Source organism: Corticium candelabrum, chromosome 11, assembly GCF_963422355.1.
Source record: "Corticium candelabrum chromosome 11, ooCorCand1.1, whole genome shotgun sequence".
NCBI lineage: Eukaryota > Metazoa > Porifera > Homoscleromorpha > Homosclerophorida > Plakinidae > Corticium > Corticium candelabrum.
The window spans coordinates 4,127,874-4,144,606 of NC_085095.1; the positions used below are offsets into that span (position 1 = coordinate 4,127,874).

The 16,733-nt window shown below is 41.4% G+C and overlaps 3 protein-coding genes across 5 annotated transcripts in view; all 3 read left to right on the plus strand.

Moving 5' to 3' along the window:
- Positions 1-3,677: 3,677 nt before the first annotated feature.
- On the plus strand, positions 3,678-5,513 carry LOC134187142 (zinc finger protein 862-like). Its single transcript, XM_062655258.1, has one exon. It carries the CDS (start codon positions 3,678-3,680, stop codon positions 5,511-5,513), a length of 1,836 nt encoding a protein of 611 aa, XP_062511242.1.
- Positions 5,514-6,571: 1,058 nt separating this feature from the next.
- On the plus strand, positions 6,572-7,345 carry LOC134186860 (DNA-directed RNA polymerases I and III subunit RPAC2-like). Its single transcript, XM_062654932.1, has one exon. The coding sequence runs from the start codon at positions 6,586-6,588 to the stop codon at positions 6,976-6,978; it is 393 nt and encodes a 130-aa protein (XP_062510916.1). The 5' UTR covers positions 6,572-6,585; the 3' UTR covers positions 6,979-7,345.
- An 851-nt stretch (positions 7,346-8,196) lies between these two features.
- The window catches only part of LOC134187031 (BTB/POZ domain-containing protein 8-like), a 9,777-nt gene continuing 1,240 nt past the window's right edge, over positions 8,197-16,733 (plus strand). For 2 of the 3 annotated variants that reach the window (XM_062655144.1, XM_062655146.1), the window contains exons 1-11: positions 8,197-8,282; positions 8,352-8,522; positions 9,883-9,961; positions 10,135-10,232; positions 10,309-10,398; positions 10,462-10,542; positions 10,602-10,695; positions 10,755-10,843; positions 15,781-15,886; positions 15,953-16,135; positions 16,196-16,330. In XM_062655144.1, coding sequence (XP_062511128.1) covers positions 8,206-8,282; positions 8,352-8,522; positions 9,883-9,961; positions 10,135-10,232; positions 10,309-10,398; positions 10,462-10,542; positions 10,602-10,695; positions 10,755-10,843; positions 15,781-15,886; positions 15,953-16,135; positions 16,196-16,330 — 1,203 coding nt within the window. In that variant the 5' untranslated portion in view covers positions 8,197-8,205. The remainder of the gene's footprint in view (positions 8,283-8,351; positions 8,523-9,882; positions 9,962-10,134; positions 10,233-10,308; positions 10,399-10,461; positions 10,543-10,601; positions 10,696-10,754; positions 10,844-15,780; positions 15,887-15,952; positions 16,136-16,195; positions 16,331-16,733) is intronic. The other variant, XM_062655145.1, reaches the window with a different exon arrangement.

Here is a 16,733-nt window from a genome sequence, read left to right on the forward strand (position 1 = left end):
TTTTTTTAGCTACCTATACACATATAGTATACGTACAGTCGTCCGCCGCTGATGGCTCCCTGTCTCCCGAGCCGCTCCACAGGCCGTCCGGAAACCTGCCATCCCGGATCATGCAACGCCTTCACCAATGACTGTACTGCCGGCCACGTGGCCGTCACGCAACGGCCATTTTTTTCAGTAAATTAACCATGCCGACACTAACGCATGCACCCACCATAACTGACACTTCTGACCACTCTCTCATGCAAGCTATACAAGTCCTAGGCGCTGGCTAAACGTTCGACTGGCAAATTACTCTCGACAAACATGCAGTATTTGACTACGTCGGACAGACGGCTACATGAACAATAAAGACGCCCCGCCCCGAGTGATGACGCGTTGAGTACCCCGCGCAAACTCCGCGACCGCCTTTCTCGCCGCTTCGGTCATCAGCCCCTGTAGCTGCTGATTAGACAGCACATGCCCACCCTGGACGTCATCTGAGGCTGCAGTGTGATGTTGCTCTGCCATCCAAGAGAAACCGACACGGAGACTGCTCGCTCGCGCGTAAACCGAGGTGAACTAGCACAGCCATGCAGCATTCTCGACTTCTCGCAATGTGCTTGTTTGCATCAGCGCCACCCTTGACACGCCAAAGCCCACAGCAGCTACGCCTATCTCATTGCAACCAGCTAGCTGCTCATACGCCCTATACACTGCAACCGCTGCGACAAATATCTTCGCTACAAACAGGTACGCTGTCGCGCGCTGTGCGCCACCCGCTCGCGCGCGATATCCTCTCCCGGATATACGCGATCACGTGGCATAAAAAACGCGCGAAATCACCGCGACGGCAGAAACAGCACGCGAAATTGAGATGACTCGCAACCGCGGAAAAAAGGCCGAGTCATCTACCTGCTGTTTCTTGAGCAGGCGACCTGCCAGTGGTGAATCCAGCGGCGCTGGCTGTCTCCGTCGCGAGAGCTAACTTGCTCTGTTGATATTCTCCCTTTTGACTACTCGCCGTCTGCCATGAACAAAACGAAACAAAACACACGTGCTCTGGGACGCTTGCTGCGCTGTGGCGTGCCGGATAGTCGCTGGCGATGCGCATGCTCCGTTCAACGCAGGCCCCTCGTGAGTCAGCAGCGCATCTCCAGGCGAATTCAACTACGTTTAACTGGTTAGTTAAACTCCATATTAATTTAAACTAAGGAGGGAACCTAGGTAACAAAAAGGGGATTGCTCGTTCTTCTATTAATTAGGATACATATTTAAATTCTGTCCAGTTTTTGTGGTCTAACAGTAGAAGTCTTGCCAGAGCTAGATAGGCTTGTTTCCACGCTGCCCGGAAATCTCTCCTCAGTAGATGTGTCTGATAAACCAAAAAAGAGATCTAAGTTGGATGAAGAGGAGTATAGCGTGCTTATAATCTAGGCCCTGACAGCTATCACTGCTTGACTAGAGTCTTCCAGTTGGCTGTCCTACTCTCCGTCGCTGAATGGAGGATTCCATGTGCCTTGCGTACTCTTTTCTCTTTCTGAGCAATCAGAGGTCAGTTTAATTAACTACCTCGGCATTGCGCTAGATTCTTGATCTAATTAACTCATGTATACACTCATAGTCACTGTTCGTCAAATTGGTAGCCCGGGCGCTCCGGACAACCACATCTATTGGATGGGCAACCAAAAATGCATCTGCAGGTAGCCCGAGACAACTACGCAATGTTTGGGCAACATAGCTGTTCTTTGCTAAGATCCAATAGTTTCTGTTGTCGATAAAGCGTCATACTGTTTTTTCCTAAAGGTCTAGTTAGTAGTCGTGTTGTTCTATCTTCGTTTCTTTGTAATCAGCAAGGGTGAAGGGTGTGAATACTAAAAGCATCTATTGTTCTCAGTAACAATTGCGATACTGGTCTAAGTAGGCCATGGGGCAACAAGTAACAACAACTTACGGGCAAATAGCCTTAGCAGGTGGCATTCATTTATGAAAACGCCTACCCAGTGGCTTAATTACTGCTGTCAACAGTTGCTGTCAGCAAGCACATTTCTCCTACTTTTCTAGATATTGATAAGTCATTGTAGAGGGCATGTAGATAAATCCTGTAGATAACATAAAACGTTTGATTTGTTCGCAGTCACAAACTGGTTCTTACTGTAAATACACTGTACAGCTCCCAAGACAGCAAGGTCAGATTCCTAGAAGCTGACGTGACTTCAAATTAATGGTTTCCTCTTGTGAGCTTAATGGTTGTGGTTAGTAAGTAGAGCAAGTATTGTAAGTTCCACAGCTGAAACATAGTCCTTTGTTTTATGAGTATTTGCCATTCTCTGCTCTTGGTTGGTTTTGTTCTTCTTACTTGAGACTGTGTAACTAACATTACGTTACAAGAAAAGCTCCTAGTAATTATCACCCACCAGATTACAATTATATAATAGGCAACCTGATATCACATGTAGACCCATGATGCTCCCTCATGTGGATGACTCAACCGGATGATGACTGTGACTCAACCGGATGACTAGAGTCTAGGGTATGCACTGAGTATGGGGCATGGAGAGATAATGATCCAGATGGTCTATGCCAAGTACACAATCTATATAAGAACACAGTTTCTAGCACTAGGATTAGAAGTAGTAGTTGTTAATGTTCAGCAAGCTCAACACGAATGTTAGTAGTGCGGTATGGCTGATTTTTTGTTTTCAACGCCCACCATTGGTAGCTTTGAAATTGATCATGTTGCTACTCAGTTACTGCCAAAGGATGCTCCTGACGATTCAGTAACAGTGAAAGTGCTAGGAGATGGTAACTGTCTCTTTCGGGCTGCAAGCTTTCTAGCTTATGGCAAAGAGGACCACCATGACCAACTTCGTGCTGCTGTGATGACAGAGGTAGATGACAACGTCGAGCACTATGCTGATCTGTTTCTAGGCCATGCGCGTCAAGCCAGTGGTGACGGTCAATGTGTAGGTCTACTTTCCCAAACTCTTGGCGATGGACCAAGCCACACGTTTTCCTCATTGCTGATGCAAAAGTCTTCTCTTCGTGATTCATACATTGTTGTCCTAGAAGCAGAAGTGAGATTATGTTCAAAGTTGGGTACTTGGTGTGGCATGCTTGAATTAGCTGGCTTGGCTACTGACTTTGGACGCCCAGTACGCTCTGTCTACCCAACAAAGTTTCGCTTCGCCTTCCATGCTTTCATGAATGCTACATTTTATCCTCGTCAGCTAATGCAACAAGAACTGCAGCAGGAACAAATCCCCGCAATAATCATGTGGTCTTGCATGACAATGTCGGCGGGCAACTCACCCAGTCCAAACCATTTTGTGCCTTTGGTCATCCCAATGACAGTCTCAACTGGAACCAAAGGAAAGTCAACGACCGAGTCCTTTGCTAAACCAAGGAAACGCCTCTCAGCAAGAAATAAATCTTCTCATCCAGTTTCAAAAAAGACAAAGCAACAAACTTTGTTTGGCTTTGCAGGACTAGAAACAGAACAATCTCATGTGAAGATTCCATCACCTGAACACTCCATCTCATCACTTGATGAAAGTAGCCATGCTCTACATGACCAGAAATTGCAATTACTAGCAACCTCGCCTACGGCAATAACACAGGCAACAACAACAACAACAACAACAGCAACTACAACAGCATTGTGATTATTAACATCAGGGTGTTCTCTTTTGCCAACTATGAAAGGCAAATATGATGTTAAATATGATGCTGTAAAGCGACAGAAAAAGTTTGTTTCGACATGGAGAAATCATTACCCTTGGTTACAAATATGCGTGGAAGAAAAGTACAATGACGGCAGCGTTCGTCCTGATTTTATGCAATGTAGAGTCTGTGTAAACAATCCACTCATTGCCGACAAACGTAGTGCATTTTTTATTGGCTCAACGAACTCTAGAATAGATCCCATCAAGAAACACAACTTGTCAAGACAGCATATTGCATGTGTACGTGCTGAAGAAATGCGAACAGGACCAGTGAACGTCGAGATTACAAAGATCGAAGCTGGCCTTCTTTCTCTTCATAGCAAAGAACGGCAACATTATCAGTATTTGTTTCGCACAGCATACGCTGTTGCAAAGAAATTCAAGCCTTTTCTTGACTATGAGTACATTTGTGAGGTACAGCAGGCCAATGATGTTGATCTAGGTAAAAACTATCTGCGCGATAAGTCTGCAGCCTTGTTCACGAAGTATATTGCTGATGACCTAAGGTGCAAGACTGCTGATGATTTAAAGCAGTGTCGCTATCTCTCCGTGATTTGTGATGGATCAACAGATTTGACTGTAGTGGAACAGGAGGTTGTCATGGTTCGCTACATTGATCTTACGACTGGTCGACCAGTGACTAGGTTGGCTGCGTTGATAGAGTTGGAACACGCTCACGCAGATGGAGTATATACAGCGCTAAAGGATGGTTTGCGAAGAGTTATTAGTGAACAACCCGAGGATACCCTCAGGCTCTGTACGCATGGGGCCAACATTGTTTGCGGAAATTTCGATGGTGCTGCTGTCATGATGGGTGATCGCAACGATGTCAAAGCAAAGCTGGTCAGAGACTATCCTTGCGCCGTTGTAATTCACTGTGTTGCTCACAAACTAGAGCTTGGCATTCTTGATGCAGTTAAAGCGGTTCCATATCTTGCAGAGTTTGAAGCAAGTATTAAGGAAATTTTCAAAATATATCGGTATTCACCTAAACGGCAACGAGAGCTGAAACAAGCTGCATCTACTCTTGACGAAGAGCTCAAGTCCTTTTCTGATATCAAGCAAGTTAGGTGGGTTGCTAGTAAAGAGCGGGCTCTCAAAGCAATCCTGCAGAACTTGTCATCTTTAGCTGCCCACCTGGAGCATATGGCTGTTGGCGCCGGAAACAGTAGCGAAGAGAAGTCTAGAGCTCGAAGTATATTAGATACCATCTTGAGTCTCCGTTTTATCTTTTGGATTCACATGATGCTAGATTTTCTTGCGATTGTGACTAAAGTCTCAAGTAAATTCCAACAGAACGACATTGTTTTAATTGAAGTGCCAATCATTATTGATGATTGCATTGATGCTTTATCAGACCTTCTACAGCAATGTGGAGATTATCGTAAGAAGTTCAATGCTATGTTCAATGCACATGAGAACACATATGGTACTTTGCAACTTAGTTCTCGGCGATCAACCAGAGGTGGCATCCATGCTAACACTGTTACCACTGTCGACTTAGATGACGACGCAGAGAAGTTTGTGAAGGGTGCTTTGTCATATCTGAAAATGCACTTTGGTTGCTTCAAAAATCCAACCTTGTCACATTTCGCAGCATTAAACTTTAAGAAATGGCCATACGATGAAACCGAGAGAAAGAGCTTTGGTCATGACGACATCAGCGGTTTAGTTAAAGCTTTTGAGTTAGCAATGAAAAATGCCAGCTGCAATGTGGAAAGTGTTCGCAGTGAGTGGGGGATTCCACCGGAAACTGAAACGCCGTGTAGTCTCACTTCGAACCTCTCCTATACTTTCAGTCTACACTGATCTATTGAAAGGTGAATTCAGCAACCCTGACGGTGACCTCTCGAATATTCTGCACCTTGTGCACATCATGCTCACTATGAGTCCCAGCACTGCTGAATGTGAACGCAGAATTTCGGAAGTTTGACCCTGATCCCGCCATAAATGCTTGGATTCTTGGGTCAACTGGTTGGCGACACATTCATGGCCATCGTCTTCCCACAAAGAAAACAAATGTGAAAAGTAGTGGCGGGTCTGATGGATCAGACAGTAGTTAGGTCTACCTTTATCTTGCATATTGCATTATCTTGCATATTGCAAACTAGCTGCTAAGGCTTAGAGCATAACACCTCTTGCAGTCACTGAGCAGTAACAGCTATTTTAGATCATCTCAATTCTTAGTCTAAATTTCAAAATTGGTAGTCTATGTGCTTTTCTTATTATTAAAATTAAAGGCAGCAACATATGTAGATGTCATTATGGATACAATTAGACATAAATTCTTAATACCCAAAATATTTTGGCTATTTTAATTGGCTAGTAAATTAAGCAGCTTCTGCACTTTTATGACGAGCAACCTAACATTTTCCCGGCTACCAACACATGGGTACATAGTAGCCCAGGGACAACTAGCAGGTGTAGCGATTTGACGAACACTGATAGTGATATCATATAGGTTCATGTGATTGTGTGTACGCGGCCAGTTATTATTTGGAAAACCCTCTGATCCATGACTGAACGTCTATTTACGCCTCTGCTCGGTGTTGTCTAGATAATCCGCAATTTTCAACTCTAGACTACATAGATTTAGATCAACTACGGTATATTGATATTAATGACTGTGGCGCCAACAAAAAGAAAGTTTGCATGACGAACCTGTGAGTTGACGCCTCCGATTCTACTGTTGGCAACGTTTGTCTGGTTTTGACCAAAGCTGGGTCTGCAATATACGGGAACCACAGATTGTGTAAAGTTGCAGACTGGCGAGTTTCCTGCGTCAAGGGTCCCTCCGCTGGTAGAATAATAAACGCGGTTAGACGTCTATGACACACGTCTGCAAAACAACCATTTTAGCGCGCGCTAACACAGCAGTCTGATGTCCTCACAAAAGAAATCCGCAGAGGCAGCTAAGATCTTCGAGACGTTAAAACGTTTAGACGTTTTACAGACTGATATTCCAGAAGACGAGTCGTGTATGACTTTTGTCTTGAACGGAGAAGACCACACATTGGGAAATGCGTTGCGTCACGTGATCATGAAGAACCCTGAAACAGAGTTTTGTGGATACGCAGTGCCTCATCCTTCAGAGAGAAAAATTAATTTGAGGATTCAGGGAAGTGAGGGCAAGCTTGCTGTGGATCTCCTCAGAGACGGCCTCAGCCAACTGAAAGATGTCTGCAATCACGTGGCAAATACATTTGACAGCAGTGTTGCCACTTACAGAGCTAGTCATAAACAGGATGACCAAGACTGCATGGAAACAACTTGATCATGATTTATACTGATTGACTGGTAGTTACATAGTGAACTATAGCAAAAGAGACCTTAATTCTGAATGATAAGTAATCTAGGCACAATTTCATTTACTGATATATCACACGCTTTGTAGGGATGTTGTGCACGTAGGGTAGACCTTCCTGAATGGCAGGACTACCGAAATCTTGAATTGTTATTGAAAATGATGCATTATCATGTTGCTTAGCTAATTAGCTATAGACTGGGTTGCCTAGTGTTGTGATACACGTTGAAAGTATTTTAGTCTACGTCTTCTTGGTTTGAGTATAACCAACCTTTATGTATAAGTGAATAGTTTTAATTTATTAGTAGCCTGTCGTGTTCGCTTCTACCAAACAATATTTGTCAACATGCAATCTCGTCAATTTCTGCCTCCAACTCTCAACCTTTTTCCATAGTTAATTAATTAAAAGTGGTGATGATGCTCTCGGTCCACGGCGCTCTTCAACTACGCTTTGAGCCTACGCAAGCGAGAAAATGATATTTAATTTCAGTAATCAGGTAAGTTGAGGAGACTGGTACTGTATCATGTATGACCAAGTACGTTTTCATGAGTATGAGTATTTCTGGCTAAGATACTCTGGAATACGTACGTCTGCAAGACTATCTTTCGCAGTCTGAATATCACTAGAAAATTAAAGGTTTGTCTCGCAAAGCCAGACCACTCCCCTATGGCTGGTCTGAGACTGTACATATAGCGCATTAATTAATTAGGTTAACCTTTTGACACGCTGAAACTGTTTGCATGAACCCCCTACTAGCCCCCGACGCTACGCCAGTGATTAAATAGAAATGAAATAGACAAGAAATGACGTTGCTTTTCCTCTGAGGCTTTTTCTTCTTTCCAGTAGCATCCAGCAAAGTTGGGTTTTGCTGATTGCATGCATGGTATTTTTATCATTCAATGCCGTAAAGTAAACATAGAAACTATCATAATTAAATGCATATTGCTTTTCGTGTAAGTACATTTGTAGCATCTAGGATTGTATATATGAGCACCAGCTAGGTAGTGTACATTAGAGGGAAAAGAGTAGGTTGATTATTCTAAATTTAAGCTAAACCCAGGTAATTAGTAGCTACTTTTTAAGATTAATTAAGCGAACATGCTTACCAATTTTTGCTATCGATAATTCTAACATCCTAAGCGCGTTTCATGGTAATTAACGTACCGGGATTTCGAGAATTATTCGTGTCCCGGATAATGGCAGTGAGACTAAAGACGCACCTAGAGAGTATAGAAGAACAGGCTCTAAGAAGACTTCGCTTGGATTTCTTGCAGTAAACTGTGTTACGATTTATTCAACTGTACTTTTCAACTTGTCTAGTTTCTTGTTATTGAAACTGAAGGCTATTTGAAAGCTCAGAGCATAGTGACATGGAGCTAACGTCTAGGTCAGTCAACTACCCGGCACACAAAGTGTTTCTCAAAGCTAGATTACCTCACGTACGAGAGTCATTGATGTCGTACTCATGTGGTGATGAAGAGCTGCAACGTTCCGACATGCAAAATCTACTCAGGTGCTGTTGCGCAATTACTAGACGCAGTAACTTTGAACTAGGAACTATTTAGTCCAAGTGATTGTTGGCTGTTCATCTATTTTATGCGTAAGATTAAACAAATATCGATGGTAATAAAAAGTTTAAATTAATTTAATTCGTGTTTGTAATAGGTTACTTATTAATTGGTACCCAATTGTACTTTGGTTAGTGTTGAGCCTCGGTTTATTGCTTGGACAAGACTAAGAATATAATCTTTGGCAGTTGAAGATGGTTTTCTTGTGATGTGTGAGCATGAGACTTGGAGTTACAACAGACAATAGTAAATCTACATGCAGTTAAATGATTGCAATATATTGCAGGAAAGTAATAGTACCGGGAATCGTCGGTGATCTTTTGGAAATTGTTCTCATTTACAGCTCATGGGCCGTGGCACTAATGAGAATCAAGAGTGTGGTGTGCAATTCGGCGTTACGGCCCAAAGTTGATCAATATTTTGAGGCTGTATTAGTAACGTGCGTTACTATACTACAGTGTATATAAAGTTTTGGCAATCAGGCAGCAGCCTTACACTGTGGATTAAAGAAGGAACCTCTAAAGAAACGCCTGACAAGGTCCGGGCACTCATTTATAAAGACTAAGTATGCAGGACATAGCAAGATGGGCCTATACTTGCGTACTCTGTGGCGCTTAAGTCCATATGCTAATTTACAGAGGTTCCTACAAACCTCCCAGATGTTAATTGAGAACAGATTTTCTTTCATAAAAATCCCATTTTTTGCATTGCTGCCCTGGGTACTGTTTTGGAAATTCCCGGTAGGATAGGTTGCATTTGTTGGACTGATATGTATGTGGTACACGGAAGTATACTTGACTACAATGCATCTACATATGCGCATGCTTGACATTATGTGCATGTAATTGAAATAACCCGTCTTTTGTGATGGAGTAATCTTTATGCATGATTCGTTAATGGGCACATGTACCATAGTTATCAAACACCTGTTGTATTTTGCTAAATAAATTTTAATTTTGTTTTATATATTCTTGAAAATAGTATAGAACACCATGGTAGGATTTCTGAAATGTGGTCCTACCCATTGTTGTATTTGTTTAAACATGATGAGTCTTGCTTTTCTGTTATCCGAAGAGAGAGAATTTGGAGTGAGGATACGCTGCCAAGAGTTGCTTAACTGTATTATTGTAGAACTGCATGGAAAGCTGTTTATTTAGATACATCATTGATTACTCTAGTGGATATTTGCATAATCAGTGCTAAGTTTTATGTTCTGTATAAAACATTAATTAATTAAATGTAGTATTTGTTGTAGTGTGGTGGGCACCATCGATGGTTATTGATTTCTGTTGAATCGTTTGGTAGATGGGCTTATGGAGATGAATCAGCTGGGACTTTGGATAAGCTAGTGATTGAAGCACAAGATCATACATTGATTAATGCGGTTGGCTATTTTCAGGTGAAGCACACACACACACACACACACACACACACACACACACACACACACACACACACACACACACACACACACACACACAAACATTCACGCACGCACACCATGGAAGTTCCTACTGATTTATATGTTGCGTTTCGAATGTTTTTTGTTTTGTTTAGTCCATTCCACTTGAAAAGGTTATGATTGAGATGATCGGTGATGAAGAAACCAGTGATGTCGTCATCATTGCTGAAGATTGCAAATTTCATGTTCATCGGTACCCCTTCATCTGAGATTTTCTATTTTACAAGGAAACGTAGCAATTAGTTGTTTTTCATTGTCTCTTGTTGCAGAGCCATTTTATCAGCACGTTCTCAATATTTTGCTGCCATGTTTGGTGGTAGTTGGGTAGAAAGTTCATCTCAGAAAATTCAGCTACAGGGGTTTGATGCAAATCAGATGTGTATTTTGTTTGGCTAAACTGCAGAATTTATTTTGCATCACAGTGTGACACCCTTGTGTCTACGTGTTGTGCTGGAGTTCATCTATGGAGCAAAAGCAGAACTGCCTGACTCTGTGGCTCTATCGTATGATATTTATAGACTATAAATTTATTGTCTTATTTGTTTACTGCTATTGATTATAGTGACTTGTTGATAGCTGCTGACATCTTCATCCTTGATGGTTTACGTGATGTTGTAGCATTCTATTTGGCAAAACGTTGCTGTTTCTTTCACAAGGTTAATGAACATGCATTAAAGCTAGACGTTCTGTTACTTATTGATTAATCTTGTTTTAGCCTTGCAAGTTGTGTACAACACAACTGGCGGAATGTCGCACACTTTCTGCTCTCCATAGACTTTCAGCCCTAAAGTCTATGTGTTTAAGGTAATTAAGCTTGATGGCAGACTGTAATTATTGGCTTTGCCTGCTAATGGGAGAGAGGCAGGAGGATAGGTGAGACAAGGAGAGGAGAGATGTCTTTGGTGCTTTTATGCTATTGCAATACCTCAATTATAGTTTTTTTAACTGATACTAAACAACATGATATATTGTTAAATATTGTCTATGTCAATAATACAGCAATCGCAGAAACTCTAAAAAAACTCAGAAACTTGCTACTCTCATAAATCAGTTTATTCAGTGAAGCGAACAATTAAAGTTCTATTGTCGAAAACTGTTATGCGTAACAATTCTAAATGCATGTGTTCTGAGTTGGTTACCCTCTATTTCTCTATGGACTGCTTTACAAGAAATCATGTAGGGGTCTTGCATCAGTTTTTTACATGACTTAGCATGTGTGTGTTTCACACATTAACAGTTGGCTTTATGTGACTGTATTATACTTCTGAGTTGAGTGTGTATATTATCTGATTGAAGTTGGTAATAGGTTGATAGTCTTCTGCCTAGAAATGTTTCCTCAAACAATGCAATGAATGATGTCATCAAACATCAACCACAGTAATGCATACAATGACTAAATTGTAGCTGTCCCATGGAATTAGTGTTCTTTGACAAAGCAACAGCAATGGCAAACCTCTTTCTAATTATGTGTGAGTATAGTTCTGTATTCAGAGACTTTGTTGCTTCTCAATTCCACACCCCAAGTACCTGGACACTACCACAGCGACACAAGAATTCAATCAAAGACTTAACTTGATTCGCGAGTCGCTACCTCAACCTTACATTTAAGACCTCCATGACTTGCCAACATGGAAGTCACATCCTATCTTTGCCCTAATCATCTGAACATATCACTACATCATTATAAAAAGTCAAGTCTTGCAGTAGTAGAATGCGACCACTGATTGTACGTACACAGTTGCCTAAGTTACCTCTTGGACTCTCCACTTACTCGAGGACCACCCAAGCCACACCCTTGCCACATATCTTGTGGTCCAATAACTCATGCAAGTTTATTGCAACCATGTCATCACCAAGGATTAATACAACAGACAGGACTATCTGACATAAACTATTTTAAACCAACTAATTCGTACCAGCATTTGCACTGTAACAGGTCCACAAAGAAGGGTGTCAGTGAACTCATTTGTTTTATTTGTACGACATCCAATGAATCAACCTACACCCAACTAGAAGACTAAAAGAGGAGTTTTCAGTATTCTCAACACAGGCTTTACCACAGAAGCTACAACGCTGAGGAATCACAAGGGACAGGCCACATTAGATATGCCAATCGTCAAATGTATCTCAGAGAGAAGGATCCAAAAACCATCTGCTTCTCACTCGGGTTTTGATCACACGATATCAAACAGGTATCCACTACTTCAAACCCCTCTTTCGCCACTGACATATCATTATCATTGAGAAAAACAACACCTATCAGCTCTTTCCTCAATACCAAGTATCTCTTTAGAATCCTAGTTTGTGCTAAATTCTCTACCCTTAGAATACCAGCTGCTGCACTTCAATGATAACTAACAAACCATGTGTATCATGTTTTAAGATAGTGATATTGATAGAAAACTCTTTTTAGAATACTTAAACAGAGCCATTCTCACATAATGCCTGACAAAGCAATATTGGCAAACCATTGCATTCCTCTGTATTTTACTTGACTACAATTATATAACAAGTTGCTTCACAGTGCAATGCAATGATGTCTTCATTACCCAGAATTTGCTTGAAAAACATCCGCAGTCACCAAGACACATTCCATCCATGACAACTTCCACGACGAAACAGTGGCAAATGAATTGACGGTGCCATCAGACCTGACGACAAATGGCAACACTACACAGTCTTCACAGTAGGTTCGAGGGATGAACTTGAAAGATCCAAAAGTCTTGTGAGGAGTAGGGATGTGGGAAAGCAGTAGACTTTTTGTGTCTGTCTGTGACTGTTGAACAGAATGAACTTTTTGTTGTTCAACATGACTGCTAATAAGGGTGCACAGATTGTACAATCTGTACACCTGCTAACTGCCTGTGTACCCATCATGTACTTGCATGTTTTGGAGCCTCCTTTGTAGGGCATCACATATCTTGTGGAACATATTATAGGTGTTGCCAATGGTTGTTACAATTCCTTGTGCAAGTAGTACTTTTTCATTTTGTTGAAGTCAACAACTTCTCTTCATGAGTGAAAATGTGTTTATTCTCACCTCATCATACTGTTTGCCACTCTCCATCATAACATTACACATGAAGACTGTTGGTACTTTTTGATATCTATGGGTATTGCATCTGAAAGAATTTTTCTCACAACACAACCAATGGTAACCCGCCATTAGAGTTGTTTCTTCTTTTGAGAAAGTTTTGACATTAATCATTTGCCAGGAGCAGCTCTCAGTGAAAGAAACTTGTCATATTGGGTGATAAAACAGGATGAGGCAATAAATTGACAGCAAAGGTACTGTACCTATCAGGTACAAAGGGACTCGTGAGCAATGCACATGGTACTGGATGCCTCATTACATTTCATGCCTTACTAGGCAATTTATTGTAGTTGTTTACCACGATTAACTAGACATCATCAATGAACCAACGTTATCTAAGGGCCTCTTCCTACTGGCAACAAAGGGTACAGTGCTGCGCATGCACGTAGGATGTATCTATATATGTTGGGTTTCTCAAATATAGTTCAGTCTTGTGTTGTGTTATCCAAGTCATCACAGTGGTGACAGGATAGGGATTTACCATGGTACACGAAATCATCCATTGAGTGTTAAACAGGAGTTGTTGGTGGTACTACCAAAGTCTTTGAGAAGACACTTTTGTTCTTAGTGCACGATTTGCCTTTGTCAGGTGATATGGGACAAGCGAGAACATGGGAGCTTGTAGAGCAGCTTGGTGGCCTGGTATGAAGAAGGATGTGATGACATATGTACAAGGATGTGATAAGTGTCAGTTGCATTAGCGAACAAAATTCTGTGGTACAGCTCCATTCCGGAATACAGATTTTCCAGGATGCTCTTTGGACAAGGTTCGAATGGACTTCTGCAGCTTTCTTCACAAGTCAATTCCAGATGGAATGGAGTACATATTGGCTATCCAAGATGTATTCAGCAGATATTGTTACATATTTTGATACCAACAAGAGATTGTACAGCAGAGACTGCTGTACAAGTATTTCGAGAGAGGTGGGTGTGCCAATTTGGAATTCCTCTCATGGCACAGTCAGATATAGTCTCGCATAGTCAGACCTTAACCCCACCCTCATGCCACAAGGGGAAAATTTAACTTCGCTCTCGTGCCACACGTGGAAAAGGTCTGGCTACGCGAGACTAAGTCAGATAGTGGTACATATTTCACAGTATATTGGTTTTTCAAGAGACTTGTAGGACTTTAGATTAAACCCGAAATTGAGTTCAGCAAACCACCCACAATCTTAAGGCCAGGTTGAGCGACAGAATCAGCTTGTGGATATAATTGTTGTGTGATACCGGTGGATGGCCGTATTCCTGGCTTAGAGCAGTAGAGGTTGTGCAGTTTGCACATAATACCACAGTGAATGCTACCACTGGACTTCTCATGATTTATTGTTTGGTTAGGGATCACGACGTCCAGAGACAGCGTTTGTTAGACAGCTATCACCAACAGGAAGATTGTCGGACGACGATTGGAAAAATGACGAGACACACAAGAAAATGGCTAGGAGACAAGTGATAAATACGATTCAGAAAATGGACAGAATATTTAGAAGTGTAAAGGCCTGTCCACATTAGACCAGAATGGATGGCGATCAGATGGTGATTGTACTTGTGGAAAGCGTTGATACAGAGATGCAAAGTGAGCAAGAATGAGGACGAAGGAACAGGACTGATGTTCCGACTACACTGGTAGCATACGTGAAGGTAACGCCCACATATTCTAATTGGATTCAACCAATTGGGATCAAAACCACCTCTTGATGTGGATTGGATGATCCAGTTGCCATTGTGGACAGGGCTTAAGAAGGCAGATTGCACAGTGTCAAGAAAACAGAAGGTACGAGCTATACAATGAAGTGTTCCACATGAAGTGGGACAAGTGGTATGAAGGAAGTTATCATCAGCTGAAAGGAAGCTAGGAAACTTTCACCCTACACGAGCGCTAGATATGTGATAATTGACAAACAAGAAGACACATATTGGTGTCTTGAAGTGGAAGGGACAAATCCACGAACCGTTCAAAGGCGTTGCAATGACCTAGAATTAGTTCAGGAAGGAACACTATTGTGAGAGAAGAATATAATGGATCAGGGGAGGACGCAGGGCCGGATCCAGAGGGGGATTTAGGGTGTGGGGGGTTCAATAACTTTATATAATTTCATTAGAAAAGAGAAAATTAGTAATGCTATAAATAACTGCTACCAGGTGAACTTCCTCTTTCAAAAATTCCTGGATCCAGCACTGGGACAGACAGTGAATTGAAAACAGAAGATGACTATTATGGACCTCGAATACAAGCCGCCCTTGTTTAGAGGCGCAGTTCTGTAGCCTTGTTAAAAATAGAGTCTACTGCCACTATTTGAAGAAATACAGTATGTTTGTGATGTGATATTATTTTGCTCTGCTGTCATTGACAAAGTATTTTACTCTTGTGGCCAAAATGTTATCTTCTGAAGTGTGTACTATCGAGTAAATAGTTTCTCTGTCTTTCTACTATTTAACCTCAGTTAAAATAAATTTTGCATTACTTGGAGTCCAAACGTATTGTGGCTGTACGTTTCTGATTTAGCACAACTTCTTGCGTGTTCTAATACATGTTCTAATACATGTTGGATAGTCATACTACACTTTGACATTAGCAATATTACAATACTGAATAATGTTTGTTGCAGCATATTTGTGTACTGTAGCTTCTGATTTCGGTTTTATTTAGATGGAGTACAAAATACTTTGATCGTCTATGGTGTACAAGAAGCTTCTGTACTCAGTTATCTCCTGAACTTCATCAAGAGATGGTAAAAGACATCATTCAGTCATTGGTACATTATGCTACTTTAGCATGCACAGTAGTTTGACAGTCTTATTTGTTAGTTTATTTATTATAGAACAATGAAAATGCGATAGACATATTGAGATGCTGTGATCGTCTCTCTGGCAACACACCGCATGTTGGCTGGGCAGATCCTGTCAGACACATGACAGCACAGGTCGAAGCCGGAGTTGTGGACTTTATTGCCTCATCGTTTAAGGTAGTAGCCATGTCATCAAAATTCCAATCTTTATTGGAAGTAGGTTATGGATTGTGTAGAAATCAATACACATTGTCCTTACCTGTTTCTTATTTTTAGGGTATTGGTTGGTCTCCTGTGTTGGTTGGAAAGATATTCAACGGTGTGGTTTGTCACTTGTGTGTTGCAAACTGTTGCTCTATGTTTGGGACAGCATTCAATATCAAGACGATGGAGTCTATTGTCTTCAATGAGGTTGTCATTTGTGTGGTATATGTTGACTGTGTGGTGAATGAATGTTGTGCGGTTGGTCATGTTGGGGGATGATGAACAAAAGGCCGAGTTTTAGTGTCAACTGGTTATAGTCTGTTTCTGTTGTCTTTGATTCTGTTTATGTCTTTTTCTGATCTTTGACCAGTTGATGCAATGAAAACTTGCTGAAGCAATACTGACCCCAAGCACTGTATTTTTCTGTCTGTTTGTAATGCACACCTAAACTGTAGAACTAATGATTATGAATTTTGGGAAGGCATGCACTTCATCTTGGTCTTGCAAATAACATGAGTGCAGGAATTGGACTAAACCATTGGCTGTTATGTTATGTTATATTAGGTTATGACAGTCGGTCACCATGCTGTTATTTCAACATTTGATTTTT